The sequence below is a fragment of the Bufo gargarizans genome, chromosome 2 (genome assembly GCF_014858855.1).
Source record: "Bufo gargarizans isolate SCDJY-AF-19 chromosome 2, ASM1485885v1, whole genome shotgun sequence".
Taxonomy (NCBI): domain Eukaryota; kingdom Metazoa; phylum Chordata; class Amphibia; order Anura; family Bufonidae; genus Bufo; species Bufo gargarizans.
Window position 1 is genome coordinate 396,854,616 of NC_058081.1, and position 21,882 is coordinate 396,876,497.

Here is a 21,882-nt window from a genome sequence, read left to right on the forward strand (position 1 = left end):
CTTCTTACTGCTGACTCCTCCCACTGGTGTCGTCAAGTGTCCGTTAGACACATCGGTCAGGGCTTTCATGTATTTCCCTGTTGCCTCACAGTCTATGAGCTAAAAGATCTTGTCGTTTCTTCTGCCTGCCTGCCTGCCTTGATTACACTGATTAGTGAGGAGTATGCAGATGCACAGCTCCGTCATTGGTCCAGCAAAGCTCTGTATGAGCGCTATGCGGGATCACTAAGAAAGTAGTCAGGGAGGTCTGGCACTGCTGGAGCACACTCGCTACAAACTAAGACACTTTTTTTTTTTTTTTTTTTTTTTTTTTTTTTTCCTGCTAAAAAGTGAGTCTTACAGTCCAAAAAATACTTTTATACATCAGTCTGCTCAGCTCATCCTGCTTTGTAACCTCATGCCTGCATCTCAGATACCTTCAACATGATAGCTTTCCTTTAAAGGGCAATACTCAACTTTTATCTTTTGGAGTTGCGCAACCGTCCCAAATCATGCATTAAAGGGCATCCGTTTTTTCCCTATGACACTGGCTGACCTGTTGCATGTGCTCTTGGCAGCTGAACACATCTGTGTTGGTCCTATGTTCATATGTGCCCACATTGCTGAGAAAAATGAGGTTTTATTATATGCAAATGAGCCTCTAGGAGCAATGGGGCAGTTGCCATTGCACCTAGAGGCTCTTCTCTCTCTGCAAATGCCGCACCCTCTGCACTTTGATTGACGTTGGGAGAAGTTAGAGCCAGGTGCGATCACGTTTCACTGCTTGGTCCTGTCTTTCAAAGTGCGGAGGGTTCGGCAGTTGCAGAGCCTCTAGGTGTAATGGTAACGCCCCCGTTGCTCCTAGAGGCTCATTTGCGTATAATAAAACCTAATTTTTCTCAGCAATGCGAGCACATATGAACATGGGACCAACGCAGATGTCTTCAACTACCAAGAGCTCCGTCTCCAGAACCAAGCTCCCTTCTCCTCCACTTTCAGCCCACTTTATACCAGACGTGTGACATACTGTACGTTATAGGCACAGTCCAGTTCTTTTGAGTAATGTGCAGTACTGCGCTGGCAATGTACAGCACTGTGCAGACATGAGATTGCAGGGCCAGGTGATCAGTGGATTCAGATTCCTGGCCCTGTCAATCAACGAAAAGGAGGGGTGTCAGAATATCAGTGGCGGTACACACTTAGGCCTCTTTCACACTAGTGATACGGATTGTGTCAGTATCTGTTCAGGAAAAACTGATGGTTTTGCAAGTTCAGCCAGTCTTGTCTGCGATTGCGCTCAGTGTGTTTAGATTTTTCTGTGCGGGTGCAATCAGTTTTTGATGCATTTTTCACGCATGTAGGGAAAAAACCCTGAAGATTAACAGTCTACATTTCCTAGCAACCATCTGTGAAAAAACGCATTGTATCCAGATGCAATCCGTTTTTCACAGAAGCCCCATTCACTTCTATGGAGTCAAAGCTGCGTGAAAAACACACAAGTGTTTGAACATGCTGGAATTTTTCCTGAACTTGGAAATGATGGGTGAAAAACGTTTGCTACACGGATTGTACCTGGATGCAAAACTGGCTTCTCGCTCGTGTGGCCTTAGAGCTCATTTACATACTAAATCAAGACATTTTCTCAGAAATGCAGCAGATGAAAAAATATATTGTTTTTACACTTTCTAGGCCCTATGCTTGGAGAAACTTCCTTTAAAGAAGATTCAGATCTCACTAATCCATGTATATATTGCCTTCTCAGGGTTCAGAAAGGCAAGGGAAGACTGGAGCAACTGGGCAGAGACTGAAAGAAGCCACAAAAATCAACCTGTCCCTTTCCACTCTGGGTAATGTTATCTCTGCCTTGGTTGATGGGAAAAGCACTCACGTGCCATACAGGAACTCCAAGCTGACCAGATTGCTGCAGGATTCCTTGGGTGGAAACTCCAAGACCATGATGGTAAGAGTCTTCCTCTTGGTTACATACTTGAAAGGGGTTTTCCAAGCATTAAATATTGTTGGCCTATCCTCAGGATACGTGATTGGGGGACCAACTTTCACTGGCCAGCTCTTAGAAAGGTGTCGGCACTCCAGCAAGAGATTTGTCCTCTTCTTTGGCCAGCGATGTTACGTCCTTTGGTCACATGACCTTTCTGCAGCTCAGTCTCAATCCAGTGAATGGGATTGAGCTGCAATACCAAGCAAAGCCACTACACAATGTGCGGAAGAGGCCACACTACTTGTTTGAGTGTCACTGCCCCTTTAAATAGCTTACCAGTGAAGGCCTCAGAGTCTGACCTTAAGTCAGCATGGAAAATCCCTTTAAAGAAAGTGGACAAATCCCAGGATTCAAATTAAAACTTTGGTTATTATGCAATTTATCATTGCATGTGGGTGTTGTAAAAAAAACAAATATCACAAATATTGGAGACCTTTTTCCACTACAATTTGCAACTCTGTTTTAGATTTTCCGCCACTCACTGCTGTAGGTGAGGCTTAACGGGAGAGGTCTCCTGAGCCACTAAGATTTATCATCATTTCTGCTAGAAAATTTGCTTAAAGGGGTTTTCCCATTATTATTGTTTATCTCCATCCACAGGAAAGGGGATAAGTATCTGATAGCTGGGGATCCAGCCACTGTAATCCACAGCAATCGTGGGAATAAAGGTTCTAAATTCCCTTGGAGCAATAGTGTTTATGCGTGCCCACCACGTCATTCGCTTCTTTAGGACTGCCAGAGATAATGCACTGTATTTGGGAGTCCCATAAACTGGATAGAACCGTAGCCACCCATGTGCACCGTAACTCTATTGTCAACGAGCATTCACGACCACCAGTCTCGTGGTTCCTGGGGCTCCCATGATTGCATCCTTAGTAGTTTTACCCCCGGTGATCAGATACGTAACCTGTAGGATGTAATGCTTTAACTGTGTTTCAGTAATGAAATGTCTGTCATGTGAGAGAAGGCTCGTTCTCTAGAATATATGTAACCATACAACTGGCCACTAGATGGTGCTAGTTGCCAGATTGATTTTTATTTCGAATGACAGAAGCAATGTACTTGAGGGATGAGCAAATCTACTTCGGATGCTTCAGTATGAGAATGTATTGGCTCCGATAAACCAAAGTTATTACTTCGCGAAATCCCACGAGACTTTGTGTAATAACTTTGTGAATTAATTATTACTGTAATGTTTTTTTTACAGTAATAATTCACAAAGTTATTACACAGTCTTGTGAGACTTCGAAGTAATAACTTCGGTTTATCGGAGCCAATACATTCTAATACTGTACAGAGTCATGTCTCAAGGCCTATTTAAAGGGTGGAAAATTGACTTATAGGATGGCTGCCTTACATCTGGTGGCATAAGAGGCAGAGCTTGTTAACAGCTCATTTGAATTCCTTTCTTCCCAGAATTCCAGAGAAGCATGTGTGGCCTATAAGTCTCCTCACACTGATTTAAGGCGCTCTCTATCCAAGGAGAGAGTCTCTCTTCCCCCCCCCCCCCCCCCCTCCCAAATCCTAACTTGGCCTCTCACCCAGTTAAGCCAGTACTCTCTGCTGTGCACTGATGAGGGGCAATCACCCTGAAACAGCTGTCTGCAGATGAGGTGCTGGCTTATTTAATATCCAAGTCATGTCTCAAGGCCTATTTCAAGGGGCGAACACATTGACTTTTAGGATAGCTGCCTTATATCTGGTGGTATTAGAGGCAGAGCTTGCTAAGAGCTCATTCGCATCCCTTCTTCCCAGAAGCAATGAATGACATTTTATAATATTTTGATAGGTTGCGATTTGTAGCTTTGAAGTCATATTACTAAATAACTATTCTATTAAATGTGTATATTTTAATATATTTCCTTCATTTTACACTTACACCTTTTCTACCTTTCAGTGTGCGAACATCGGCCCTGCAGACTACAATTATGATGAAACCATAAGCACTCTCCGTTACGCAAATAGAGCGAAAAATATCAAGAATAAAGCCAGAATTAACGAAGATCCCAAAGATGCACTTTTGCGTCAATTTCAGAAAGAAATTGAAGAACTTAAAAAGAAACTTGAAGAAGGTAAGAATTAAGAAACAGAATTGGGGGTCTGTGAGAACCCTACCCACATGTAGCGGCCAGAATGTAGGCATGAGTTTTGATTTGAATATCATTGAATCTGCTTGTTCAGGAGAAGAAATATCCGGCTCTGATGAAAGTGGGACAGATGACGATGACGATGAGGATGGGGAGATTGGGGAAGATGGGGAAAAGAAGAAAAGACGAAAAGGTAAGAGCCTAAATATTAAATGCTCATACCGATCTCTTGGTATTACTATTAAACTTGCCTTGACTTAATTGACAGTATATAGAGTTACTATTTACATTGCTGGGAAAAAAAATCACCATCTGACGGGAGCATTTTCCATCCTGAGGCTCCCTTTGACAGCCATAATCCTTTATTTTTATATATATATATTTTTTTTTTTATAAATTTTTTTTTCTTCAGTGCTACTGAATTGGATATTCCCATTCGTCTTCATTATATGGATTAGCTGCAACACAAGTCACATCTGTTAAGAGGCCTCCATTGGAGGCATATGTCAGGAGGAGCTACTGTGACCTTTCCTAATGTGTAGGCATATAATGGGACTTGTTACCCTTAAAGGGGTTTTGCCTTCTCAGACAATGGGGGAATATTGCTAGGATATGCCCCCATTGTCTGATAGGTGCGGGTTCCACCGCTGGGACCCGCACCTACAATGAGAACTGAGCGGGGAAATGGACAGAGGGCGCACTGCGCACGCGCATCCGCCCTCCGTTTCTATGGTGCCGCCGAAAATAGCCGAGGGCTGTCTCGGCTATTTCCGTTTGCCCCATAGAAATTAGGAGGAGCCGCACGCGGTGCACTCCCATTCGCTTGTATGGGAGAAGCGCTTGGTGGTGGACGGACCCCGGGAAATCCGCGGTCCTCCAGCCACAGCTCTCTCCGTTCTTGTTGTAGGTGCGGGTCCCAGAGGTGGGACCCGCACCTATCAGACAATGGGGGCATATCCTAGTGATATGCCCCCATTGTATGTGATGGGAATACCCTTTTAAGCTTCCATTGTAGAAAATGCAGATATACCTCAGTCTACAACTCTTATATACTGTGAACAAAAAAAAAGGTATGCCGATTCATACCAGCCCAGCGTAGGTCAAATGGGCACTTTAGCATATGCAGGGTTAATGGGTGCCAGTAAGTTTAGGATAGGTCATCAATAAAAATATCTCGGCGAAAACCCCTTTAAGCATTGCTAGATATTACTAATTGCTGGCACATTTTGATTGTTACATATATGAACAGGACCTTTCTGCTACTTCTGGTAGGTCTCCAGAAGGGTCAACCTGTTTCGAACGCCCATTCAGAACATGTTGACTTATTAAGTAAGGTCCGCTCTTCCTCATCCCTGTCTGCTGTGTAACGCTCCAAGACTAAACAGCAGTGAGAATTGTATTTCGGCCATGTTCACACTATCTGCATTCTCACCGAACTTCTACTACAAATTATAATACAGTGCAAGCGAATTTTAACAAACCCCAGTCAGAAACTGTGTAAACCAGTGGTCCTCAACTCCAGTCCTCAGGGCCCAGCTGCCGGTCATATTTTCAGGATTTCCTTAGTATTGAGCAGCTGATATAATTAGTGTCCATGCATCAGGACTTACCACAGGTGTTCATTCTGTGGGATACTCCTAAATCCTGACCGGCAAGTGGGCCCTGAGGACTGGAGTTGGGGAACCCTGGTGTAAACGATATCTACAGCAAATCATTTGTGTGGCCTATCTGCAATGCAATGTGTGACATTCATGAGAGATCCAATGCTATATTTCATTATGGGTTTATAAGCCAATTAAAGGGGTGTCCTCATCTGGGACAATGGGGGCATATCGCTAAGATATGTTCCCATTGTCTTATAAGTGTGGGTGCCTAAACGGAGCCCAGAAGGGGTGGACGGCGAACTGCGCATGTGCAGCCGGCCTCCATTAATTTCTATGGGGCTGCCAAAAATAGGGTGGCTTGGCTATTTCTGTCAGGCCCATAGAAGTGAATGGGAGTGGTGGCCGGTCATGTGCGATGAGGAGAGTGCTATGAGGAGAGTGCTTGGTGGTGGGCGGACCAGAGTCCTCCAGCCACCAACTTGCCGGGCTCTGTTCCCGATATAGATGCGGGTCCTAGCGGTGGGACCCGCACCTATAGGACAATGGGGGCATAGACTAGCGATATGCCCTCATTGTCTCGCATGAGACAACCCCTTTAACTCTCTCACTGCTACACACAAATGCAGTCAAGGCATTAGTGCTTGATTAGCAGAGTCGGTGTGTTGGGGAGTTATAAGTAATAGCCATATTTCCAGTGGCTCAGTAGTTTTAGGCCTCTTTCACACGGGCGTTGCGGAAAATGTGCGGGTGCGTTGCGGGAACACGCGCAATTTTTTCCGCGCAAGTGCAAAACATTGTAATGCGTTTTGCATTCGCGTGAGAAAAATCGCGCATGTTTGGTACCCGAACTTCTTTACAGAATTTCAGGCTTGGGATCGGTGTTCTGTAGATTGTATTATTTTCCCTTTATAACCATTCTGAATACAGAATGCATAGTAAAATGGCGCTGGAGGAGTTAAAAAATAAAAATAAAAAATTAACTCGCCTTAATCTACTTGATTGCGCAGCCGGCATCTCCTCCTGTCTTCATCTTAGCTGTGTGCAGTAACAGGACCTGTGGTGACGTCACTCCGGTCATCACATGATCCATCACATGATCCATCACATGATCCATCACATGATCTTTTACCATGGTGATGGACCATGTGATGACCGGAGTGACATCACCACAGGTCCTGTTACTGCACACAGCTAAGATGAAGACAGGAGGAGATGCCGGCTGCGCGATCAAGTGGATTAAGGTGAGTTAAATGTATTTATTTATTTTAACCCCTCCAGCGCTATTTTACTATGCATTCTGTATTCAGAATGCTATTATTTTCCCGTATAACCATGTTATAAGGGAAAATAATAGTGATCGGGTCTCCATCCCGATCGTCTCCTAGCAACCGTGCGTGAAAATCGCACCGCATCCGCACTTGCTTGCGGATGCTTGCGATTTTCACGCAACCTCATTCATTTCTATCGGGCCTGCGTTACGTGAAAAACGCAGTATATAGAGCATGCTGTGATTTTTCACGCAACGCACAAGTGATGCGTGAAAATCACTGCTCATGTGAACAGCCCCATAGAAATGAATCGGTCGGGATTCAGTGCGGGTGCAATGCGTTCAACTCGCGCATCCGTGCGTAATACTCGCACGTGTGAAAGGGGCCTTATACCGCAGCCGTAAACTGCTCTCTACCTACTCATGTGGACAGTTCCTACTGTGCGGGGTAGATGTCAGATCTATGTACATAGTTGCATTACCTTATGATACATCTGCTTAAGTTTGTGTAAAGGAAAGTTCTTTATCAAAGGATTTCCCCACAATGGAATACATGTATGATCGTTGGTTACTAGAACAGGGGTTCTGAGCTCCCCCAGCAATGAGGAGGTGTTTGACTAGAGCAGTGTTCCTCAACTCCAGTCCTCAGGGCCCATTTACCAGTCATGTTTTTAGGATTTCCGTAGTATTGAGCAGGTGATATAATTAGTGTCAATGCCTTAGGACTTACCACAGATGTTCATTCTGTGGGATATTCTCAAATCCTGACTGGTAGGTGGGCCCTGAGGACTGGAGTTGGGAACTCTGGACTAGAGCACCAATCAAGCATGCATGATGCCACTCCGCTTAGTGTCTATGTAGCCAATGGAAACAGCTGAGTGCTGTATTTTGTGTCCATCAGTCCCATAGACTTTGAATGGAGTGGCATCACACACACTCTAGTCAATCTCCTCCCTCCTCCAGTTGTGGAGTGAGGTGGACAAGCTTTGTGGTAAACCTTTTTTAAAACAAAAACAGCTGTTCACTTCTATAGGGCTGAATGTGATACCAAGCACAGGCGCTATAAAATGTACAGCGCTGTGGTTGGTAAGCTGCAAGAAGGCAGCGACGCTCACAGGAGCACCAGTGCCTTTTCATACAGCTGATTGGCGGGGTCCTGTGTGTCTGACCCCCACCGTTCAGATCCTGATGACCTATCCTGAGGATAGGTCATCAGTATCAAAATCTCTGAAAACCTTTAAATCCAGATGAAAAGAAACCTTTCGAACATCTAAAATATGTGGCTCCTCTAAAATTTTAAGAAAGCCTTAAAAGGGTTTTCCAGAATTAGAAAGAAGCATCAGATTGTGTCACTATCTGATCGCTGGGGGCTCAACAAACATACACGCTATCTGATTCTGCCTCTTCAGCCAACAGATGGACATTTCAGTGGGAGATGTGGCTTGGTCCTTTATAAGGTCACCTAAGACCTGAGAGAGAAACCAGCAATAGATGACCCACGGAACCTGAGACATTAGGTTTTAGCCAACAGTTAGCTCATATCTTAAAGGGGTTTTCCAGGATTCGTTGTACTCATGACGGAGAGCAAATGCAAACAAACAACTTACAGTTGGTTCGCCATGCAGACCAGTGTAACAGGCTTCTTCTAATGGGAATGGCCATTAATGGTATGAATTGTATGTTGTAGCTAGTTGTTTGCATATGCTCTCCTACACAAGTACTTATGTTTTAGCTTTTGTTTGTTCTATTAACTAGCCGGACTACATCATATTGGTAATGCTCTTAGGTGCCTAGACCTCCTTATGTGTAACACGTGTGCTATAATAATACATTGTCACTTCTGCATATAAGACCTTTGGCTCCGTGGCCCGCTTGTCATATGTGATCCGCCATTTTTTAACAAATAAAATTAGAGATTTTGTTATACCATGATACCGTGTGGATATTTATGTAGGTGTTAAGTTTGGATCATCAGCAAATCCCATTTAACCCCTTAATATGACTGGACAATTTTCCATTTTGTCTCCGTTTGTTACTCCCAGCCCTCCCAAAGCCATAACTTTTTTTTTTTTTCCCACAAATGGGGTAGAATGATAAAAAATAACATTCCGCCGCATATTATTATTATTGTTATTATTATTTATTTTATTTTTTTAACACCATTTCCTATGCGGTAAAACTGACCAGTCTCCAGGTCAGGAGGTTTACGGCAATACCACATATATATCGTTTTTGCTTGTGTTTTTATACTTAATAATAATTTTAAATTTTTTTTTTTTTTTTATATCGCCATATTCTGACCCCTATAACTTTTTTGTAGCTATGTTTATAGACTTGTGTGGGGGCTAATTTTTTGCAGGGCGATCTGTACTTTTCAATGATACCATTTTGGGATGCGTATACCCTTTTTGATCACTTTTTATTAAATTAAATTTTTTTGGGGAGCTGAAGCGACCAAAGAACTTCAAGTCGTCCATTTTGACTTTTCCATTTTGCCATTTGCAGGTTGGGAAAAATATTTTTATATTTCAATAGTATGTGTGTTTTCACACACAGCGATGCCCATGATGTATGTTTTTTATATTGACATATTTTTATTTACATTTGGAAAGAGGGGTGATTTGAATTTTTAGATTATTTTTTTTTCCTATAGGGTATAATCAGAAGCTGCCTGTGGCAGGGCTCCATAGGAACATATGGGGTCATTTATCAAACTGGTGTAAAGTAGAACTGGCTTGGTTGCCCATAGCAACCGATCAGATTCCACCTTTAATTTTTCACAGCCCCTTTGGAAAATGAAAGGTCGAATCTGATTGGTTGCTATGGGAAACCAAGCCAGTTCTACTTTACGCCAGTTTGATAAATGACCCCATATGTTCCTATGGAGCCCTGCCACAGGCAGGGGCTTAGGAACTAATGTACAGCAGCTTCTGTTCATTACGGAGGGTTAAATGTCCCGACGGCTATGGTGCCCACTCTGCTCGCGAGCGGGTACCATTTTTAAATTCCTGGCCACTAATGTAAATTTACGTTGGGTGGTCGGGAAAGGTTTACTTTAAAGGTATTATGGTTTTTATTTTTTTTGTTTATTTATGTAATGGAAAATGTATACAATTTTCAAATATACATGCATTTCAAATTTTGCTTCCATATCTTTGTCAGGTTGTTAACCCTTATCTGCACAGCAGAATGGTATAGCCCAGTGATGGTGAACCTTTTTAGAGGCCAAGTGCCCAGACTGCTACCCAAAACCCACTTATTTGTCACAAAGTGCCAACACGGCAAGCTACCTGAATACTACAGTCCAATATAGTATATCTTCCATGTACTTTATCATTTAGCCTGCCCACATTCAATGCCTGCCTGTGCCATTCAGAGCGCACCCTGCGCTTATGAATGACAGGGAAAGTCTAAGGCATACTGGTACACCATAGACTTTTTCCAGGGTGCGGGTGCCCACAGAGAGGGCTCTGAGTGCTGCCTCTGGCACCCGTGCCATAAGTTCATCACCACTGGTATAGCCCATGTATCCGTCAGTTCCGTCCAATGCATCTATGGCCTAACTGAAACATGGCATCAGTTATGTGACACTCCACTGACATTAAGGAAACAACTATGTTACATGATGTACATGTGCTCGGGCAGCATACAGGACACTGATGGTGGAATCCATTGTGGCTATTACAACAACTACTGTGTGTTTCCAGGGGATATATAAAATGGCTGGCTGTCTGTCTGTCTGGGTGATATTGTCATGTTAATAAAGTTAACGAAAAAATAAATAAAAGACAAACGCCTGTATGTGCAATATAAATATATTTGTTTCCCTCAAAAAACGCCCCATTCACTTCTATGAAGCCTGAGCTGCGTGAAAAAATGCAGAATATAGAACGTGCTGCGTTTTTTCCTGAAAGCAGAAATGCGTGAAATACGTGTACACAGATCCATTGAAATGAATGGGTCAGGATTCAGTTCGGATGCTATGCGTTTGCTCAAAACTGTCTGGTGTGAAAGAGGCCTTACTCGGATTCAGACTAGGTCTTGTTTAAATTCAAGATTCTTTTCTCAATTCTAGCCCAGTATAAGAGCCCTCAGACGTGCCCCCCATGTCGCCGTACAACCCAAGCACTAGTTGACCAAAGAAGGAGTGTTGTCCTTTCCTATGTAAATGAACCCTGCCCAGACTGGTGGTGGCGGTGATGTGGGGGGCTTAAAGAGCACTACAGAAGACGGATAATTGTAAAACCTGAGAAATTGTGTCTTCCCTGGATAGTTATATGGTGATGCTATGTGACATTACATCATCACAGTAAGGGCTCATGCACACAAACGTATTTTCTTTCTGTGTCCATTCCGTTATTTTTTGCCAAGTTAGGCTACTTTCACACTAGCGTTTGGAGCTCCGCTTGTGAGTTCCGTTTGAAGGCTCTCACAAGCTGCCCCGACCGCATCCGTACTGCCCCAATGCATTCCTTATTTCCACATGTCCGTTCTTCAAACAAATAGAACATGCCATATTATTGTCCGCATCACAGACAAGGATAGCACTGTTGTATTAGGGGCCAGCTATTCCGTTCCACAAAATACAGAATACACACGGATGCCATCCGTATTTTTTGCGGATCGCAAAATACATACGGTAATATGCATGAGCCCTTAACTGGAGTATTGCATGTTTGCAGCCACAACATCAGCAGTGTACAGTATACGTCTAAAGCAGTGCTTCTTAAAGTGTGAGGTGATCTCACTGATGAGGCTCCCCACAGTTCTTGATAAGACAGTCCTCTTTTCTTAGGACCTAAAGCTTCTGTCCTAGCATAGATGCTCCACCTGAGATCACTTCATCCAGGCCGGCATTCTTTACAGAAGTACCTTTCCTCCTTGTGTCAGAAGGGCTAGTAATGTAAAATGGTAAACGATCTGCTGGCTAGGGGCACGGCAAACACTGTGGTTGGTGGTGGGGGACAGTGGCTGACAGTGAGACCCTATGACTTGCAATGAGAGCTCTGTGGCTGGCACTTTTATGGTGCATTGTAGGACCATTGCTCCTACACCGCCATTTTTGGCTTCAGTGTTGACCTCTTCATGAGGCTCAAGCTTCACTATGATTTGGTTGGTGAGGCGCCAGAATCTAAAGTTTCAGAAGCCCTATCCTAAAGGGCAAAGTGATATTACAGTAAAAAAAAAAGTGTGTTATTGGTGGAATTTGATATAGATCCATGAAGATGTCTGACTGAAATCAACTGTGATTTGTGGTTCAGTGAAGCGACCATCACAATGGCAGATTGTATGGACATATGTATATGTGTATGTATGTTCTTGATCTTTCTGTATCGGTTCTTGTCTTTTCATGTTGTGTGTTATCCATGTATTCTTCTGGGGCCGTCTCTTTTTTTCCAGGCAGTAGCAGCAGTAGCAGCTCAGACTCCACAGTGATAGAGAGACCAGTGGAGAAGCTCCTACCTAGTGAGTGGCAGCCTCTGAGCTCTTGCTTTTCCATGCCCTATGCATCCCATTGAGTTGCTGCACTGCTGCCTGCATTCAAAGCAATACAGATGAAACCCTAATGCATGCTTTCATACCGCAAGCACTTTGTTTCACAGCCAAAACCTTTGAATGCTATTAAAGAAGCACCCCCCGAAAAATATTCTATTCTCTGGCCTGTTAGAATGGTGCATTATGTAAATTTTAGTAAAGGTAATATTCTTACAGGTGACTCGTCAACAGACACAGCGCCTTATGTGTGGACAGGAAGTCAGTTTCTGTTCATTCCTTTAAAACGGACATTGGGGTTCTCATTGGAATGAAAAGGGTAACTGACTTCCTGCCCACACATAAGATGCTGGGTCAGCTGGAGTCGGCATGTTGGTCACATGACACAGCTGAGGATCAGAAGGAAATGGAATACTCACAACTGCAGCCGCCAGTAAGATTACCTTCACTATGTACCTTTTTATAATGGTTTAGAGAATAAACCTTTTTGTGGGAGTGCAGCTTTAAATAAACTCCTCCCTTTTTTCCCAGCAGTCGCCTTTCCTTTCTTTGGCTTTTTCCCTTTTCTTTTTTTAAGCATCTGTTTACACTTTAATGTAATTTTATAGTTCACATGTTATAATAATGTGTATGTATAAAGCCTAGCCATTATTTAACATTTTTATATTTACTGATCCGGAGTTACGACCTATATAGTAGTCCAGAGCTTGACTGCTTCTGGACAGTCGGCACTCGTTGACTGACACACCGATAAAGCCTCATTGACACATCAGCGATTTCCATGCCAAAACCAGGATTGGAGCCTCACAGAGATAGAGGAATAAGGGAAAGATCTGCACGTCTTCTGTGTTTAGAGCTGCACCTGGTTTTGGCTCAAAATCACTGATGGAAATCACTGACCAAACACTGACGTGTGAATGGGGCATAAGTAAAGGGGGTGTCTGGTTTGATAACATTGATGACCTGATAGGATAATCCATCAAAGTTATAGCCCTAGATATTGGTCGCTTTTTAAACTGTGTAAGTTAAAGATCCCGTACAAATGAGCCCACCAGCAACTTGCCAGACTGAACTGGCAGACCAAGGAGTTGAGCCTAATGTCAAATGATCGGCTGAGCATGTCTTACAACCGGGTCGATCACAGAAGTTTGCTGTCTGCCCTCAGAAACGTTCCCATGGCCTAACTCTGGATCAGTAAAATATAATGTAATTTATTTACATAATGATCCTCAAAGGGGAACCTACTCTGTAAAGGGGAAAAACGCAATGCATTTTTCTTCAAAATGTTGTATGTGGTTGTTCCTCAGACATAATCAAGTAAGAGGTTTCCCAGGAGTGAAATGTTGAGGACTTAACCTTGGGATAGGTCATCAATATCTGATTGGTGGGGGCTGACTCCCAGCACCCTGCAGATCAGCAGAATTAAGTACAGCACCGGGCACTGTACATCAGCTGTGCTTGGTATTGAATAGAACTTGGCTGCCTCAAGGACATGTGGCCGATGAACGTGAGGTCACTGGCCTAGGAAGAGGCTGCGTCTCTCACTGGAGCACAGTGGCCTCTTATAACATCTGATCACTGTGGCACAAGATGTCGGATCCGCAAAAACAGCATCCGTTTGGAGCCCTTAAAGGGAAAGTGTCATCAGAAATTTTTATGTTTAACATATATTTTAAAAAAAAATTTGTTATTTTTAAATATCCATGTCACTATATTTATATTTGAACAGAAAGATAAAATCTTGCAGTTTTTGCACTGGCCACTATGTCTAATAATTGGCGCCACTTGTTGGTTTGTACAGATCACTTTACTGCAGTTATATATTATTCTACTCCTGCCTGTAATATCACCTCTGTGTATAGATAACACAGTATCCACCATTCATAATAGGTGATAGTCACAGCTAAGGCTACTTTCACACTTGTGCTTTCCATTTCCGCTATTGAGATCCATCATAGGATCTCAATAGCAGGGGAAAACGCTTCAGTTTTGTCCCCATTCATTGTCAATGGGGACAAAACTGAACGAAACGGAATGCACCAGAATGCATGCCCAGAAAACTCTCCCATAGAAGTCAGGGAGGTCCCCTCCAGACCATTGTGTCTATGGACCACGGGGCTGCTGTAAAGCAATTTTCTTAATGCTTTCGAAATGCTGTTAGCTCAAGAAAGATAGCCACCCCCATAATCATGTTCAGAAAACAGAATAAAAAATTTAATCTGCAATCAGAAATTATAAATGATTAAAAAGAGAGATGTTTTTTGTTTTTAAGTAAAAAAAAAATCGGTGACACATTTCCTTTAAAGGGGTTTTCTAGGACTTCAGTATTGCTAACCTATTTTAAGGCTGGTCATCAGTATCAGATCAGTGACGTTCCGACACCCCCACAAATCGGCTGATAGCAGGGGCTGTGGGACTGGAACTAACTCACAGCTGACAGCTGTGTACCATGGCCAAGCTGGTTTACTGCAGCTTAGCCCCCAGACAACTTACATCCTATTTTAACGATAAATTTGACCGAAAAGGAAAAACAGCTGTGTCAAAAAGATGCAAAAAATGTGAACTGAGCTTTTTAGTGTTGTCAACTCCATAAAGAGGCGCCTTTCATCCATATGGAATTTATTTCTCAAGCCTAGAGCTAATATTTGTAATGTCAGGGGGAAGTTTGGTGCAAATGTCTTTTTAGCACAAATTTTACTATAATTTTAACTGGTTTTAGTGGTAACCTAGTAACTGTTTATAAGGCCGAAAAAGACATTTGTCCATCCAGTTCGGGCTGTCATCCTGCAAGTTGATCTAAAGGACAGCAAAAAAAAAAAAACTGTGAGGTTGAAGCCAATTTGCCCCTCTTAAGGGGGAAAAAAAATTCCTTCCCAACTCCAAACAGACAATAAGAATAACTCCCTGGATCAACGACCCCTCTCTAGTATTTATCATGATTTATAATGCTATTTGCCTCTGCTTGACCTTATTTCTACAGAATCGTACTGACAGCTTTATGTCACTATGATTCTGTGGAAAAAATGGCCAGGTGCAGAGGATGTCCCCTTGTCACATTCCTGGGGATAAATAGTTGATTGGAGAGATCTCTGTACTGACCCCTGATATATTTATACATAGTAATTAGATCTCCTCTCAGTCGTCTTTTTTCTAAAGTGAATAACCCTAATTTTGATAATCTTTCAGGGTACTGTAGTCCACTCATTCCAGTTATTACTTTAGTAGCTCTCCTCTGAACCCTCTCCAGCTCTGCTATGTCTGCTTTGTTCACTGGAGCCCAGAACTGTACACAGTACTCCATGTGTGATCTGACCAGTTATTTGTAAAGTGGTAGGACTATGTTCTCATCATGGGCATCTATGCCTCTTTTGATGCAACGCATTATCTTATTGGCCTTGGCAGTAGCTGCCTGACACTGTTTTTACAGCTTAGTTTGCTGTTCACTAAAATTCCTAGGTCCTTTTCCATGTCAGTGTTACCGAGTGTTTTACCATTTAGTATGTACGGGTGACTTTCATTATTCCTTCCCATGTGCATAACCTTACATTTGTCAGTGTTAACCCTGATCTGCCACTTCTCTGCCCAAGCCTCCAATCTATCTATATCCCTCTGTAGCAGTATACTATCCCATTCCATGTTAATTACTTTACACACTTTTCTATCGGCTACAGGCTCTATCGTAGGGACGGGCTGCACCTCAATGGGGAAGGGGCAGCTGTGCTGGGGAGAAAGATGGCTAGAAGGTTGGAGGAGTGTTTAAACTAGGGACTGGGGGGGAGGGTAATTACGTTATAGGACGGGAAGATAGTGCAGATAGAGACCGGGGGCAAAGTAATGGGACTGGGGGAAGAATGGAAGGAGGGACTAGAACAGTTCAGAAGGAAAGGTGTAGGGTAAAAAATATACATAAACCTCTCAAATGTATGTATACTAATGCCAGAAGCCTGACTAATAAAACTGGTGAACTGGAATTAGTGATGTGTGAGGAGAACTATGACATAGTGGGAATAACTGAGACATGGCTGGATGATAGCTATGACTGGGCGGTTAATGTACAGGGTTACAGTCTGTTTAGAAAGGATCGTCAAAACCGGAGAGGAGGAGGAGGGGTCTGCCTCTATGTAAAGTCCGGTCTAAAGCCCACACTCCGCGAAGATATAAATGAGGGACATGAACATGTGGAGTCACTGTGGGTAGAGATACATGGAGCTAAAAACAACAATAAATTACTAATAGGAGTTTACTATAAACCACCTAATATACCAGAGTCCACAGAAAATCTATTACTAAACGAGATAGACGAGGCGGCAAATCATAATGAGGTGGTTATTATGGGGGACTTCAACTACCCAGATATAGACTGGGAAACTGAAACTTGTATATCTCATAAAGGAAACCGGTTCTTGGCAATAACCAAAGACAATTACCTCTCCCAACTGGTTCAGGACCCGACTAGAGGGACGGCCATACTGGACTTAGTATTAACCAATAGGCCGGACAGAACAACAGACGTGCAGGTTGGGGGACACCTGGGAAATAGTGACCACAAAGTAATAACCTTCCAATTATCATTCAAAAGAGCGTTTCTACAGGGAGGAACAAAAATACCAAACTTCAAAAAAGCTAAATTTAGCCAACTAAGAGAGGCCATAGGCCAAACTAACTGGGACAAAGTCCTCAAAAATAAAAATACAGCCACAAAATGGGATATCTTTAAAAACATCCTAAAATCTCATTGTGAGAGGTGCATACCGTATGGTAATAAAAGGTTAAGGAATAAAAAGAAACCAATGTGGATAAATAGAACTGTAACGAAAGCAATAAATGACAAAAAGAAAGCATATCATTCACTGAAACAGGAGGGGAGCACTGAAGCACTGAAAAACTATAAGGAAAAAAATAGAACATGTAAAAAACAAATAAAAGCGGCCAAACTAGAGACCGAGAGATTAATTGCCAAAGAGAGTAAAACTAACCCTAAAATGTTCTTCAATTATATAAATGTTAAAAAGTATAAATCTGAAGGTGTCGGCCCTTTAAAGAGTAATGAGTGGGGAGTCGCAGAGAGCGACGAGGAGAAAGCAAAGCTGTTAAATATTTTTTTCTCCAATGTATTCACTGAGGAAAATAAATTGTCAGGTGACATGCAGAATGCAAAAATAAATTCCCCATTAAAAGTGTCCTGTCTGACCCAGGAAGAAGTACATCAGCGACTTAAAAAGATTAAAATAGACAAATCGCCAGGACCGGATGACATACACCCCCGTATCCTAAAGGAATTAAGTAATGTCATAGCCAGACCCTTATTTCTGATATTTGCAGACTCTATACTGACAGGGAATGTCCCACAGGATTGGCGCATGGCATATGTGGTGCCAATATTCAAAAAGGGGCCAAAAACAGACCCTGGAAACTATAGGCCGGTAAGTTTAACATCTGTTGTGGGTAAACTGTTTGAAGGTTTTCTGAGAGATGCTATATTAGAGCATCTCAACAGAAATAAGCAAATAACGCCATATCAGCATGGCTTCGTGAGGGATCGGTCATGTCAGACTAATTTAATCAGTTTCTATGAGGAGGTAAGTTCTAGACTTGACAGCGGCGAATCAATGGATGTCGTGTATCTGGACTTCTCCAAAGCATTTGACACTGTACCACATAAAAGGTTAGTATATAAAATGAGAATGCTAGGACTGGGAGAAAACATCTGTAAGTGGGTAAGTAACTGGCTCAGTGATAGAAAACAGAGGGTGGTTATTAACAGTACATACTCAGATTGGGTCACTGTCACTAGTGGGGTACCTCAGGGGTCAGTATTGGGCCCTATTCTCTTCAATATATTTATTAATGATCTTGTAGAAGGCTTGCATAGTAAAGTATCAATTTTCGCAGATGACACTAAACTGTGTAAAGTAATTTACACTGATGAGGACAGTATACTACTACAGAGGGATCTGGATAGACTGGAGGCTTGGGCAGATAAGTGGCAGATGGGGTTTAACACTGATAAATGTAAAGTTATGCACATGGGAAGGAAAAATGCAAGTCAACCGTACATACTAAATGGTAAAACACTCGGTAACACTGACATGGAAAAGGATCTAGGAATTTTAATAAACAGCAAACTAAGCTGCAAAAACCAGTGTCAGGCAGCTGCTGCCAAGGCCAACAAGATAATGGGTTGCATCAGAAGGGGCATAGATTCCCGTGATAAGAACATAGTCCTACCACTTTACAAATCGCTAGTCAGACCACACATGTAGTACTGTGTACAGTTCTGGGCTCCTGTAAACAAGGCAGACATAGCAGAGCTGGAGAAGGTCCAGAGGAGGGCAACTAAAGTAATAACTGGAATGGGGCAACTACAGTACCCTGAAAGATTATCAAAATTAGAGTTATTCACTTTAGAAAAAAGACGACTGAGGGGAGATCTAATTAATATGTATAAATATATCAAGGGTCAGTACAGAGATCTATCCCATCAGCTATTTATCCCCAGGACTGTGACTGTGACGAGGGGACACCCTCTGCGTCTGGAGGAAAGAAGGTTTGTACACAAACATAGAAAAGGATTCTTTACGGTAAGAGTAGTGAGACTATGGAACTCTCTGCCTGAGGAGGTGGTGATGGTGAGTACAATAAAGGAATTCAAGAGGGGCCTGGATGTATTTCTGGAGTGTAATAATATTACAGGCTATAGCTAATAGAGAGGGGTCTTCCTCTGGATCAACTTGCGGGATAACAGGCCGATGTAAGCCTTTTTTCGGCCTTATGTACTATGTTACTATGTTACTAGTGTCATCTGCAAAAATGTATTTTTTACTGTGCAAGCCTTCTACAAGATCACTAATAAATATATAGAAGAGAATAGGGCCCAATACTGACCCCTGTGGTACCCCACTAGTGACAGTGACCCAATCTGAGCCAGGTACTTACCCACATACAGACATTTTCTCCCAGTCCAAGCATTCTCATTTTATATACTAGCCTTTCATGCGGTACAGTGTCAAATGCTTTGGAGAAGTCCAGATATACAACATCCATTGATTCGCCGCTGTCAAGTCTAGAACTTACCTCCTCATAGAATCTGATTAAATTAGTTTCACATGACTTATCCCTCATGAAGCCATGCTGATATGGCTTTATATGGTGGGAATGGAATACACAATACAACGTTAGTCAGCCTTGCAGCTTACTTTTATTTGGGAACTGTTTCACAGTAATGGCCAGCCACCTTCATCAGACCATTTACTACTAGCACTAACGTTGAAATGACTGTAGTGGGTTGGCTTGGTCTTCTCTCACTACATGACATTTTTATGTGTTGCATAGTTTTGTTTTTTGTTTTTTTAACTGAAATCCATTATCGTAGTGGATTAAGTTGCACCTTAAAGGCCTCTTTCACACAAGCAAGCTTTCCGTCCAGATGTGATGCGTGTAGCGAGTGCTTGGCATCCGGCCTGAATCCTAACCCATTCATTTCAAAGGGTCTGTGCACATTTTTCACCCATCATCTCTGCGTTGAGGAAAAGTCACAGTATGTTCTATATTGTGTGTTTTTCATGCAGCTCTGGTCCCATAGAAGTGAATGGGGCTTACGTGAAAAACTGAAGGTATCCAGATACAAGGCAATTTTCACTGATGATTGCTATGAGATGTAGATTGTTATTCAGCTTTTCTTCACGCGCGTTGTCGGGGATATAAAGCAAAATACTTTTTGCTATAAAAGAAAGGATCAAAGAAAAAATTTCAAATTATTATTGATCCTTAAGGTGGACATATATAACACCTCAAAAAAGCGTTTGATCGGTTATTTAATTATATTGTGCAAATCAGTAAAACAAGGTACAAGCATCTATGCAAAAATATAAATAATTTAAAAGATTAAGCAATGTGAAACTCAATAATCTGTAATGATCCACAGTGATTTGCAGTACCCAAAAAAAACAACACAAATACAAGCGTATACACAGTAACTCACAGACATAAGGGTATTTTCACACTAGCGTTTTTGTTTTCCGGTATTGAGTTCCGTCCTAGGGGCTCAATACCGGAAAAAAAAAAATCAGTTTTATCCTAATGCATTCTGAATAGAGAGCATTCCGTTCAGGATCCATCAGTTCAGTCCCTCTTACGTTTTTTAGCCGGAGACAATACCGCAGCATGCATTAATGCCAGATCTGGCCCCAAGTGTTCCGGCTAAACGGATCTGGTTTTGCGGTCTGCGCATGCGCAGACCTTTTAAAAATGAGAAACAAATAAATACCGGATCCATTTTTCCAGATGACAACCGGAAAGACTGATCCGGAATTGCAATGCATTTGTGAGACGGCTCTGCATCCGGATCCGTCTCACAAATGCATCTGTTTGCGTCCGGATTGCCGAAATTGCTTGCCGAAATCCTCTGCTGCAAGTGTGCAAGTACCCACGACCAAACTATATAACGTCCCGACCACACTTTTGAGATATAAAAATTCAATAACATTACTAAAAGATAGGAATCCTTGCTCTGCACAAACTATGACAAATCTCGGATAATAACGCAAAAACACAAATGCAATCGCACTCTGCAACCAGCACTCTGCCCTGCCTCTATGCTGGATGTTGAATGAGGCATTAGTGTACATTTTGTCCAAAGCGTAATAAGCCACTCACCACGTCAAGGTCGCCTCAATGAGTGGTCCCTAACACTAGTTCCGACCTGTTATGGGCCATGACAGCCACACAAAGTCCAGGGAGCGCAGGTACAGCATGCACGCCAAGCACACTCTGCTTTTAACCCCGTCCGGTGCCATTACAGCTTTCATCGGATCCAGGGATGCAAGTATATTAGGTATTGCCTTATTTTTTTTTATAAAATATTTATTTTTAGTGTAGAAAACAAATAAATGAATAAAAAAAGTATACATATTAGGTATCGCCGCATCCGTAACAACCTTCTCTATAAAATTATCACATGACTTAACCCCTCAAGTGAACACCGTAAAAAATAAAAATGGTGTCAAAAAGCCATTTTGTCACTTTACATCACAAAAAGTGTAATAGCAAGCGATCAAACGCACCCAAAATAGTACCAATCAAACCGTCATCTCATACTGAAAAAAAATTAGCCCCTACAGAAGACAGCCACCCAAAAAATAAAACTATGGCTTTTAGAATATGGAGAAATAAAAAATAAATTGGATTAGGTATTGTCGCATCCATAACAACCTGCTCTATAAAAATAGCTCATGATCTAACTTGTCAGATGAACGTTGTAAAAATAAAATAAAAATACAGTGCCAAAACAGCTATTTTTTGCTACCTTGCCTCACAAAAAGTGTAATGCAGAGCAACCAAAAATCATATGTACCCTAAAATAGTACCAACAAAATTGCCACCTTATCCCATAGTTTCCAAAATGGGGTCACTTTTTTTGTAGTTTCTACTCTAGGGGGGCTTCAAATGGGACAT

General features: G+C 42.2%; 1 protein-coding gene across 7 annotated transcripts in view; it reads left to right on the forward strand.

Annotated features, from left to right (window-relative positions):
• KIF3A (kinesin family member 3A) overlaps nucleotides 1–21,882 on the forward strand; it is an 80,734-nt gene that overhangs the window by 25,776 nt on the left and 33,076 nt on the right. For 4 of the 7 annotated variants that reach the window (XM_044280824.1, XM_044280828.1, XM_044280826.1 and 1 more), the window contains exons 7-9: nucleotides 1,742–1,939; nucleotides 3,876–4,050; nucleotides 4,160–4,258. In XM_044280824.1, coding sequence (XP_044136759.1) covers nucleotides 1,742–1,939; nucleotides 3,876–4,050; nucleotides 4,160–4,258 — 472 coding nt within the window. Of the gene's footprint in view, nucleotides 1–1,741; nucleotides 1,940–3,875; nucleotides 4,051–4,159; nucleotides 4,259–12,336; nucleotides 12,403–21,882 lie in introns of all 7 variants that reach the window. The other 3 variants (XM_044280823.1, XM_044280825.1, XM_044280827.1) reach the window with 1 other exon arrangement.